This window comes from Hibiscus syriacus, unplaced genomic scaffold (assembly GCF_006381635.1).
Source record: "Hibiscus syriacus cultivar Baekdansim isolate YM2019G1 unplaced genomic scaffold, ASM638163v2 tig00110602_pilon, whole genome shotgun sequence".
In the NCBI taxonomy this organism is placed as follows: Eukaryota; Viridiplantae; Streptophyta; class Magnoliopsida; order Malvales; family Malvaceae; genus Hibiscus; species Hibiscus syriacus.
The window spans coordinates 997359-1009522 of NW_024062798.1; the positions used below are offsets into that span (position 1 = coordinate 997359).

The window sequence follows — 12164 nt, forward strand, 5'->3', positions numbered from 1 at the left end:
CATTACTTGGATGCTTCATCTCTGTAATATAATTTAGATCTCATAATTCATCGAATCAAGCAGTAAAATGTGCCTCACCAGCACAACATGTGCCTGCCCATACCGTATGATCATCGATTCCAGGCGATTTCGATCTTGTTTAACTCCAACGACTGCCCTTTTCTCACGAGCATAAGCAACCGAGAAGAAGTCTAGTCGGCACAATCTTGATCACAAAGGAGACTTCGACAGCCGATATATGTGGCCTATTCGTGGGAATTGGAGTGCACATTTTTAATGTTAAAGATAGATTAAACTTGATTGCCTTGTGTGGAAATGGTGTATTGTCACGTCAATTTACAAGCATACCTTATTTTTTCACAATTAATTATTGACGTTTTTATATATATGTATATTATAGTAAAATTCGATTCACTCTTTTTTATTTGGGTAGAAAATAACAGTTGGTAGTTTTGTGGGGGAGATAAAAGAGTACAGATTGGAATCAAAAGAGAGAGAAAACCCCTTTTTATCAACTTTGTATGGTCGTATATATATTAACTTTTAGTGTTAGTATCAAACATAGAGTGACGATGGCTATTGATAGGCTCATAAGATAAATAGATTTAATTGTCAGATAATAAATTTAGCTCTTGCAAATTATATGAGCCTGCTAGTGATCACGTCAATGATCTATTAATTGTCTAGGGATGTCAAATTTCAAAGGTTTTGAGGAATTTTTAAAAATATGGGTTTTCGAAGGATATAGAGTTATAATGGAAGTGAAATTCTAGAGGCTTCAAGAATTTAGAAGACATCAACGCTTGATAGGTGGTGGAATGATAGGAGGGTATTGCTTCTGGTAAATCCGAAGGAGGTGTGTATATATATATATATATATATATATCGAAACCTCTTGAAACTTTTATCGCAAATCCAGATTTCATTGACGTTGATGTATTTTCTTCTAAATCCAAACGACTAAAAGGTCGAGGAGAAAATAATATATCTCGATTTCATGCTTAACAAACGGTAGTAACTGCTTATTGAACCAAAAAAAAGTTTGAAGTTTTGATTTGAGTTTCACCTATTCATAGGAAAATCAAACTAAAGGAAATAAATAAGAAAGAAAGGGGACCGTTTTGTTACTAGTCACTCTACAAATGGCAACCGACAGTAGTTACGTAACGATGGAGAAGTATGCCGTTGGTGGAGAAGAATACGGTTAAGATTTTATGTTTATTTCAGAAATAAAAAACTTCAATACACTAAGTTTTGGTCCTGGTGTCAAAGATGTAACGCTCAAATATCCTACAATCGCTAGTACTCGAACCCATAACTTTAAGGACAACAATTTTTCCTTTAATCACTGAGATAACTTGATTCGTGCCAAATTTCATCCTTTTGCATATATATTTTCACCATTTTCCTCAATTATGTATCATTATAGCTAAAATTTCGAAATGTCATATGTTAATATGTCTTGGAAAACATTGGTTAATCTTATGTTTTTCTTCTTTCTTGTATGATTGACAGATATATTCAGGAGTCAACCAAGTGAAACAAAGCCCCGACACAAAGGTGAGGATTATTGCATTATTATTGGGTACGTGTTTAGTTTTGAGAGGGAAAGCATGCAAATGTGTAGTATTATACGTACCATTTTCATGGGGAGGGTTTTGTAATTTGCAATAATGTTGATGTACTAACCTACACTATTTTTTTTTGTTAAATATCAGGAATCATTCATTCGTGTGTGTAATATATATATCACTCATTCCACGTGGAATTCTGTCACTTCCTTTTATTTGAGTTGAAAAATGTTTTTAAAAATTATTTATTCGAATTTATTACAAATCAGTTCGTACATAAATCTTATCCAATTTATAATATTTAAATCCATAATATTCAGATGGAACAGTAAAAATATTTAATTTTTTATAATTTACTTACTGTCGTTAATTAGGAGTTAACTCAAGCAGTCAACTTATTTTTAAACTTGCAAAGAGTGATTCTTTAATGAAATAATGAAGCAGACATTTTGCTAACTTCACGATGAAAAGTGTGTCCTATAACCCTCTAATAAACAATAAAAAATTAAATTAGACGAATGGACCTTTTTTTTTACTTCAACCCTAAAATTCACCCGTGGAAATGAGACAAATCGTACGATAGATCGTGCCAACTATGAAACATTGATCGAACGATATATATATATAGTGAAGGATGTCAGGTTTTGTTGTTATAGTTCTCCTTTTTCTTGCTTTTAGGGTTGCTTGGTTAGACCATGGGGTAATCTCTGTGTTGATGGCAGTGATGATGTAAAATCTAAGGCAGACATGTAACTCGGATCTCCATATCCAATTTGGTTCAGTGGTCCTAATCCTCGACAAATGTTTTTGGGTATAGCGATAAAAATTATTATTTTTAAAATATATATTTTACTTTTATTTTACCCTTTCAGAGTTATTTTTACAAGAACAATCTTCGCATATTTAGACCTCTAAAAATCCTTTTCCTAATGGAGTAAAATTTCAGAAGAATATCTCTGGACTCAAAAGTTTGAGTCTTACACTTTGGGAAGTCGTAACTTTTCGACAAGATTTCTATTAGATTTACATGATTTATTAGAGTTAAATATACAACTATGTGATTGTATCTACTTAACCTATTAATCTGTGAGCAACTATAATAATCATTCGTCTAATAGCAACATTATGAGCCATTATAAAATCTTTCAACCAAGATCAAAAGAAAGATTTGAGATATCTTCTTCGTCAATCCGTCTTCTCCCTCCTTGTAGAAACAAAAAATTTTAACACTAGCCAAGGATTTGTTTTATCATCAATTGTGACATTATTTATAAAAAAAAAAGTGAACTACTTATAATCGTAAATACCAATAATAATAATAATACTATGATTCTAATTAATATAATGCCTGTTTTTTTTACCAAAGACAATGAAAGGAGCTAAAGCGTAAGATACTGTCTCAAGTTGAGTCACAATCATAGGGACAGGCTTGACCGGTCCAACGATCTCAGATTATAATGATGGGTATCCCCAAATTCAGCAGAACACCAGGTGATCTACCGCCAGAGCACCACTGGCTGGCTTTATTTCGATTATATATATATATATATATTCGTTTAACTTTATAAATAAAATTTAATTTTATTAAGTTATCATAAAAATATTAAAATTGTTTCATAAAGTATTTTCATTTATAAATTAACCCTTTACAAAAAAAAAATATTTCATCCTTATCCAATTTTAAATTTATAAATGAACAGAAAGAGTCTTTTTCAATATTAAAAAATAATTTAAAAATAAAGACATCTGACATAATACATTTTTTATTTCACAAATATCTTCAAAATTGATTTTTCATTATTATAAAACTGTAATCGCAGTGTTGATCCGTTAGCAATGTTGATTCGTGGGTTAATTGGGCTGATTTTAGTATTATTAGGGTCTGATGGTAGTAGTAGCTTTTATATTTGGGCTATTCATATGAGGTATTTTGAACAAGGATGGCTTTTGCATTCTGTATTATTGGGCTTTGCTTTTATCTTTTTCATTCATTAACGAATGGATTTGCATCGAAGGCTGCACAAACTAAGTCACTTCGGTAGTAAAAGATTTATTATTACTTTTGAGGTATTGGTTTCGAGCACCTAGTATATCAAGGAAGTGAGCGCTCAATATCAAATGGTAGAAAGTTATCTATATTTGGATTTAAAATTGAGTTTAAAAATATTAATGGGTTTAAGGTTAAAATTTATTAAGTCTTTATATTTCAAACGGTCTGGAGAACATAAACGAACATAAACAAACTAACATAAACGAAAGGATTATCAAACGTTCACGAACGTAAATGAATGAACGAACATTTTGTTCTTGTTAGTTCATTTAATTAAACGGGCATAAAATATCGTTCATGTTCGTTCGTTTAATAAACAACGAACATAAACAAGTTTTTCACCGAATGGTTCACGAACCATTCGTTGAACGTTCAGTTTGTTTACAAATTTATTGCTATAATATGTAAGTGGAAAAATAATCAAAGCGACATGAGTAAGACATGCACATTTGACGAGATTTACCTTTCCTACCTCCACGGACGAGATGAACAATAATCCATTATAGATGTAGAGAACATGAAGAATACAAGTACATGATATCACATGTATCCTAAAATCCGGTATAGATACCAAAACCCAGTGTATCCCAAAAACTCTTTCAATCCCTACAAAATTGTCTCTGTAACATAAACCCCAAAAGTTACAGAAATCCCATAAAGATTACATCTCTCCAAAATAATTTTATTTCACTAATTAGGTTAAGACATTATCTCTATTTATAAAGTCAAATAATTGGTCACCAATAATTATTAATCCATAAGAATTATTGCCTAAAACAATTACAATAAAATCTAACTAAATTATCAAATATAATTTGGGTCAAAATATAACAAATATTCCCCTTCACCTAAATTTTATCTAAAAATTGGTTTTCAAGTCTTCAATAACTTAAGTCTACAACAACTTCAATCTTCACGTAGGCCGCATATCCATTGAATTATCTTTGTCAAGTCTTCAACAACTTCAATTATTATGCAATATCCATTGAAGTATCACAGATTAATCAAGAATTACTTTATTGCATCTGAAAACTCATTGCAGCAAATTCATCTTGCATGTCTCCAAAATCGCTAACAAATTCCGAAACAACAAATTCCTTCAAAATTGCATAGCCCGAACCATAACTCCAATACCACTTGTTATAATATGTAAGCGGAAAAATAATCAAAATGATATCAACATAAAATAAGATATGCACATGAGACGATATTTAACGTGGTTCGACCTTGCCTACCACCACGGGTGAGATGAACAATAATCCACTATAGATATAGAGAACACAAAGAGTACAAATACATGATCACATGCATCCCAAAACTCGGTATAGATACAAAAACCCGATTATCCCAAAAATTCTCTCAATCCCTACAAAACTATCTTTATAACATAAACCCCAAAAGTTACGAAGATCCCATAAAGATTATTTATCTCCAAAATAATTATCTTTTACTAATTTTTTTAAAAGAGGGTACTTTGTTTTAAGAGGAAGAAAGTACACCACCTCAAGGATCTCATTAAAAAACCTCTCTAATCCTAAATGGAGGAAAAAGAGTGCACCTTGAGGTGGTAGGAACATAGAACACATAAACTCTTATAACATACACACCAAACCGCGACCCTACAATAATCCCCAAACCAATACATAAAAAAACCTCAACAACACCCATAACATGAAACAAATAACCAACACTGGAACATGGAGAAGCATACGAACTGGGACAGACGCAACGAGCAACGAATTAATGGAGATGCACTAAAAATAGTCGTTGGCAACCACCCGTACAAAGATTGATCTAAGCCTATAAAAATAGTTATTAAATCCGAAAGCTCAATCTGCTCCAAACTTTACAACACCATCACTTTCGAAACAACCCCGTTCCTAACCCACACAAACCAGTTCCTCGTCCACTGCACCATTAAGCACCTGGAGCGCACTACTAGCATTCACAAGCTGGAAATTAGGACCAATACAATTTAAAATGGATGCATCTTGGATATTTTATTTGGCAACATCCCGCCCTTCCACCTCACATTCTACTAACCCCATACAAGATATCTCCAATACACAAGCTTTAACGTTCATCTGGCAGAGCGATGCATTTGAATTAACCATATTAAAATCAGCCACGAGACATGCTGACCATAAACAAATAAAAAGTAGCCATGAAGCTCGAAAAGAAGCTTGCAGTCACCTGCCAAACTCCTAATTTCCACAAGAAGAGCAGCACGCGAGGACCAACATGTCAGAGCACCATCTCCGACAACCTCCTTATTTCCCAAAACAAAGCTAGCCCGATAGCTCAATCACCTGAACTTGAATCACCGCCTTTCGAAGTAGAGAAAAACATTGCCCTCTACCTACCCACAAAAAAACATTGTCACCGCATCATTTTCTAGCTCCGTCCTACCAGTAGAAATCTCCCTCGCAGAAAAACCTCGATCAGCCACACCCCTTCTATTAACTGGACACAACTATCGCCTCCTCCTAGCAACAGACACGATCAAACCAGCAGATCACCAAAACAAGAGACAAAAACCACCCACCAATGCACATGCCACTGGACAACCACCACCAACAAGAAAACATATAACTGAAGAATTCCCAGAAAACAAATTGGTAACTGATAAAACTAGAGCCACAGAATACAGATTAACAAAAAATCAACCTACTAAAAACCTAACACTAAAATACTAAATAACAAACTACTCCAGCTCCTCATAAAACCACGAAAAACCTTAAGACCAAAGCCATAACCCTCCACAACCCCTAACAGTCACTCACCAAACTCAAACGAATCTGGAGACACTAAATCCTAGAGCACAGCACTCGCGAAACCAATATCATTGACGAATTCGACCCTAGAGCCAACTCAACTTCTATTCATAAGAAAGTACACACACAGAACTCACATATTAACCCACTATCTGCCAAAAGCCTACCCAAAGAATAGATATTGGTAGAATATCCCTAAACAACGAAACAGATACCGAAGAAACCTTAAACATTCTCACTCATACATAATTTTGCAATCGAGCAATAGACTAGTTCGCTATGGCATTCACACAAACAGCGATGAAGCAATATAAACATTCACAAACTGACTTCCGAAACTGATAGAAACCCACATAGTATTTCCAAACTTTGAAACAAATATCATAAGCAAACCAAATCTTAAGCACGAAACAACAATCACTAGGAAACAGGAATATACTCACTTCTAGAGGAGAAATAATCATAGACTAGTTCGCTATGGCATTCACACAAACAGCGATGAAGCAATATAAACATTCACAAACTGACTTCCGAAACTGATAGAAACCCACATAGTATTTCAAACTTTGAAACAAATATCATAAGCAAACCAAATCTTAAGCACGAAACAACAATCACTAGGAAACAGGAATATACTCACTTCTAGAGGAGAAATAATCAATCTCACCAAGCTATAAGAGAACACCTGATCAGACGAGAAGCAACTTAGGGGACGAAAGCCAACGAACCTTCATCCCCACAAATACCCGAGCTTGTCCGATCAACCCATGATCTAAGAACATAACAAAAGAATCAACGTCACTGTGTTGGGCTTTTGAGATCTTGAGAGAAGCGGTCGCAGGAGAGCGTGAAGCAGCAAGGACGGAGGTTGTGGAGGCGGCACCGCCTCGCGAAAGAGGCGGCCACTGCCTCACTGGAAATCTCTCTCTCTCTCGAAAGGTTGAGTTAGTTAGGAGATCTTGTTAGAATGTATATGATTCTCTTTCACTAATTAAATTAAGACGTTATCTCTATTTATAAAATCAAATACTTGATCACCAAGAATTCTTAATTCATAAGGATTATTGCCTAAAACAATTACAATAAAATCCAATTTAATTACTAATTATAATTTAGGTCAAAATATAACACTTATCTATAAATATATATTATATTGTATTTACACTAAATTAATAAATAAAAACTTGAAGAAGGCTTCATATTTCAGCGGGGGTTATGTTCGAACCCTACATAAATAACCCGAAATCAAACAACATTACATAATTTTAAAACAACTAAGGTAACATCAACAATTCAATTCACTGCTGGTGCTGCTACCGGAGCATGGCATGAGGGTCTCATAGTAACCCAAGCTAACCGCTATGAGCCCGAATTGAGAGTTGTTCTGCAAGTGGTGCATCAGCCTATTAGCGTTTTCTTCGGATTCCATGTCAACACAAAGGAGACCGCCAAACTCGTAGCCCTTATTGGCCATGGAATTCAATAGCTGGTGTTGAGGGTGGTCCTCAAGGCCAGGATAGATGACCCGGAGACCAAATTCCTTCATTTGAATAGCGTATTCCATGGCTCTACGGCAATGCTCCTTCATCCTCAGGCTTAAATGAGGAATCCTTTCGAAGAGCTCAAAGGCGACCTTGGCGTTCATGGTCGGGCCTAGAAGCATCAAAGCACCTTGATGAAGGTCCATCATGGAGTTCACCAGGCTTGCAGGACCGCAAACAGCACCTGCAATTTTTGGGCTAAATCCAAGCCCAATTTCTCTTATTTTTGGGTCAAGGCTTCCTACAAGCCAAGGAACTTACCTAAGGCCCATCTCGGGTTAGCCCAACCTCCTAATCCGGGATCCAGGGTGTTACATCAGTGGTTAGGGGAGTGACGTTCTGTAACACCCTCAACCCGTATCCGACCCGAATACGAGTTTGAGGTGTCACATTGACTTTTCAAACTTTGACTCTTGACAAAATTCAAAGAAAATTTAAAACTTTCATTAAAATAAAACTGTGTATTTATATAAATTGACCAAAATAACCAAAATCGATTAGAGCATATTCAACTCAATCAATTAGTACAAGCCAACTATGTTCAGATTAACCAAACACATTTAAATCATTTATTTTCTGATCTGAAACTTTGTAAGGAAAATGCTGACCTGTCTTGCTCCTCTAAACTTCTCTTCTTGCTTTCCAGAACCTACGTGTGAAACACTCACACGCTAAGTCTATGACTTAGTGAGGCATTAAACACATTAAAGTAACTTTAACTACTTAATCATGCATGAACATATCATATCATGCTATCACACAAAACAATATAGCATTTCATGTAATCAAATGTACACATATACACATCATCATATCAATCATATAATACAATTCATATCACAAAAGCATATACTTTACACGTAATATCTATGTTTATTTTTATCTCTTTGTTAGCCCATGTACATCTGTGAGAACTGTAGATATGTGAGTCTATTGAGGTTGTGCACTATGTTGTCACCACAGCTCGTATGGGGTCCCACTAGGGGCTATGAGATTTGTCCCGAATGACCTATGTACTGTATTTGTCCCGAAGGACCACTCTTAAGAACCATACATATTTCAATGGATCACATATGTGTCTCATAAGACCCTGTAAATGTTCCAAAGAATACATATATGTCCTGAAGGACCACGTAGAACCCTCGACTCTTGGCATGCCAACTATACCTCTAGCTCTCTTTACACATAACATGGGCATTAGCAATCTATCATGTCACATATTCACATGAACACTTTCATATCACGTCATATAAGCTCATAGCTTATTTCACATATACATGTAGTCACATAGCTTCTTTTCATATTCTCATAAGATTACATAGCTTATATCTTATACTTTGTTTTCTCATGTTCACATATATCCTGTCATATGGATGGCTCATATATATACATCATATAGCACATACTTCTCAAATCATTACATTCAAAAGCATGTTAACACATATAATCATGCATACATACAATTTATGTCATGCATATACATATAATCATATATTCATGCATTCAACATAGGAAATAGACTTGTCACAAGTCTTGTTTCCATTTAACACCATAAACAAATTAATATGCACTTACCTGAGCCTCACTAAGTTCCAATCCACTTTTGTGATTTTTCCTTTCTTTCGATCAAATCTTAACTTGGTGATCGTTCTGGAACTTGTTCGTGTTCGATATCTACATAATCACATATTGATACATATCAATATCCAATTGATATACTATAATCTATCATTTCTTAGACTAAAAAAATGTCTATTTCAATTTCCCCTTGAAGTGCATCGATGCGTTCTTTAACATGTGCATCGATGCACTACCCATGCATCGATACACAAATTACCTTCGATGTTTTCATTTTAAGGGGATGCATCGATGCACTCCTTATGCATCGATGCACCAATTGCATTCGATGTTTCTTCTTTAAAGAGTGCATCGATGCACATTGAATATGCATCGATACACATTGCCCAAAATTTGTATTCTAGCACGAAAATCATCAACTCTTCCCTTAATTCTTCTATTTTAAGCCTCTAATATGTCATTAAACTCAACTACCATTACTTAAACCAACTTATATCCATGTAAATCATCTTTAACCTCAAAATCCTATATTCCTTATGAAATTCAAGAATCATACTCAATTTCTAACATGTTCCAAATTCCATTCAATTGCTTCTAACTTCTTAATTAGACCATTGACAAGTCAAATTCATCCTTGGAACTTCAAAAACCTTTTTATAATAAAAGTTCATTTATAAACCCTTAATAGAAATTCCTTTCTAATTCTCTCTCTTTGGTGTTTTAAACTTATATAAGTTTTCCTTAAGCTTATATAACCCCAAAGACTCAAATCCAACTTAAAACTTTCAAGAAATCAACAGCTAAATCAAACTTACCTTTGCTCTTGGCTTCCACGTGAAGAAGAAGAAGAAAGGAGAAGAGAACTCTGGAGAATTCTCTCCCTTTCCACGTGTATTTATCCTACCAATCCCATTTTTAATTCATTTCTTGGTCAATTGACCCTTTTGCCCTTTATTTCCTTTAATAATTACTAAATAACCTTCATCATATATATCCAATAATCATTGCACTATTTCATTCTTCTACTTTAGTCACCAAATTCTGAAACTTTACAATTTGGTCACTAACCCGGTATTGCGGATGTTACACGTTCTCCATAAAAAACCTGAGTTTGAATTACTGCGTCTGCAAGATGTGTGCGCGTTGTTAATGACTAAAATAAATTATGAACATATATTATCTTATAATCACATACTATTCAAAAAAAATCATACGGTGTATTTTAGCATGAGACAGAAAGATGCCACTGAAGAGAAAGTTTCATGTCATTTTCACAACTAATGCATGAATACTGAGTGAGATTCAAAAGATTGTGGGCAATTTGTCACACCCCGAACCAAAGTTTCTTTATGGCATCTAAAATTACCCTAATCTAAAGATAGATTTGTGGGAACAAACAAAGGGGTTGACAATCAATGGATGAATCGAGAGAGATCCAAAAGGTTATTTGTAAATTGTCACACCCAGAACTAAAATTATTGGCTAATGAACTTTGCAGCATAAATTTACAAGAAAGTTGACGATATACTTTCTTTTCTCCTTGCTTTGAAGATTCAGAGTTTTGCAATTTGAATTCCCGTTTTTGTGGATACGTTTTTAGTTGATGTTTTTAAAATGTACAGGTATACAGCAGTGCCTTGGAGCTTGTTCGTTCGATGGTCGGTATTTAGTCTTTGAACTATATTTTTTAGGCTTATTCCCTTTTAAATTGTTTGAATCTTGTTAATTCACAAAGAAATGTAATGGAAAGTGATATCGTGCTCAACTTATAAGAAGCGTGATTAATTAAAAAATCTTCGACAGCTACCATTGCCCCATCTTAAAGATGGGTATCTGACTGCACCACCAGTAGGAAACACAACTGCAGCTCATTATGATTGGAGGATAACAGAGTTCGTTTTGGATCATGAAGCATTTCAACTGGTAAAAAGCCTGATTGGTCTTATTCATTGTCCATGGTAGATAAATATCAGGTTCAATTTCCTTTTTTTGCCCGAGAATGGGGATTGATTTCCATTTCCTTCCTCCACATCGCTATCTTCTATTTTCCGATCGAGCAGGTCGTCAAAGTCGAGGAGAAACAAGTTTCCCGAAGCCTCCCCGTAAGAATTGCGGATGAAGCAACTGAAGAGAAAACAAGTATCAGAGTTGATATTCCAGATATTGTGTCTGTATCAGCATGTGCTGATCTGACTCTACCACCAGGTGCAGGCCTCTGCATTGATACCATCCATGGTCCAGTCTTCCTGGTAAGTCTCATGCTTTATATTTTCATTCTAAAAAGTTCTTAAATCTTATTGTCGAAACGATTTTTAAGTGTAAGCGAGATTTTGGAAAACTGCGTCAATTTTAATTATTCTCTTTACGATTGATTTTTAATTAAAAACAATGCGATTTAAAAAACCTCTCGTTCGAAAAATTTAGGATTTCTTTTACGATAAAAACGGTTCGAGGAGTCGCCACCAATCTTTGATTAAGGTGTGATTGGACACCCAAAAATGTTTTGCAATTTTAAATAAAAAATTAATTTTAATTAAAATAACAAATTTAGGTATGCGTTACCAAAATTCGAGTTCGGGAGTCGGTTACGTGTGAGGAATGATTAGCACCCCACAACGCTCTAAATCGGTACCTAGTCGATTAATTAGTG

At 34.6% G+C, this 12164-nt stretch overlaps 1 protein-coding gene across 1 annotated transcript; it reads left to right on the top strand.

The window, feature by feature from the left end:
• The first annotated feature begins 11139 nt into the window (after positions 1 to 11139).
• Positions 11140 to 11805, top strand: LOC120135159 (protein HLB1-like). Its single transcript, XM_039151488.1, has 3 exons — positions 11140 to 11172; positions 11318 to 11437; positions 11575 to 11805. The coding sequence occupies exons 1-3, from the start codon at positions 11170 to 11172 to the stop codon at positions 11803 to 11805; spliced, it is 354 nt and encodes a 117-aa protein (XP_039007419.1). The 5' UTR covers positions 11140 to 11169.
• Positions 11806 to 12164: the final 359 nt, after the last annotated feature.

Excerpts from the sequence above, each read along its gene's own strand:
- LOC120135159 (XM_039151488.1), top strand. Across the intron at positions 11,438-11,574 it reads ATCATGAAGCATTTCAACTG|GTCGTCAAAGTCGAGGAGAA; the intron begins GTAAAAAGCCTG and ends CCGATCGAGCAG.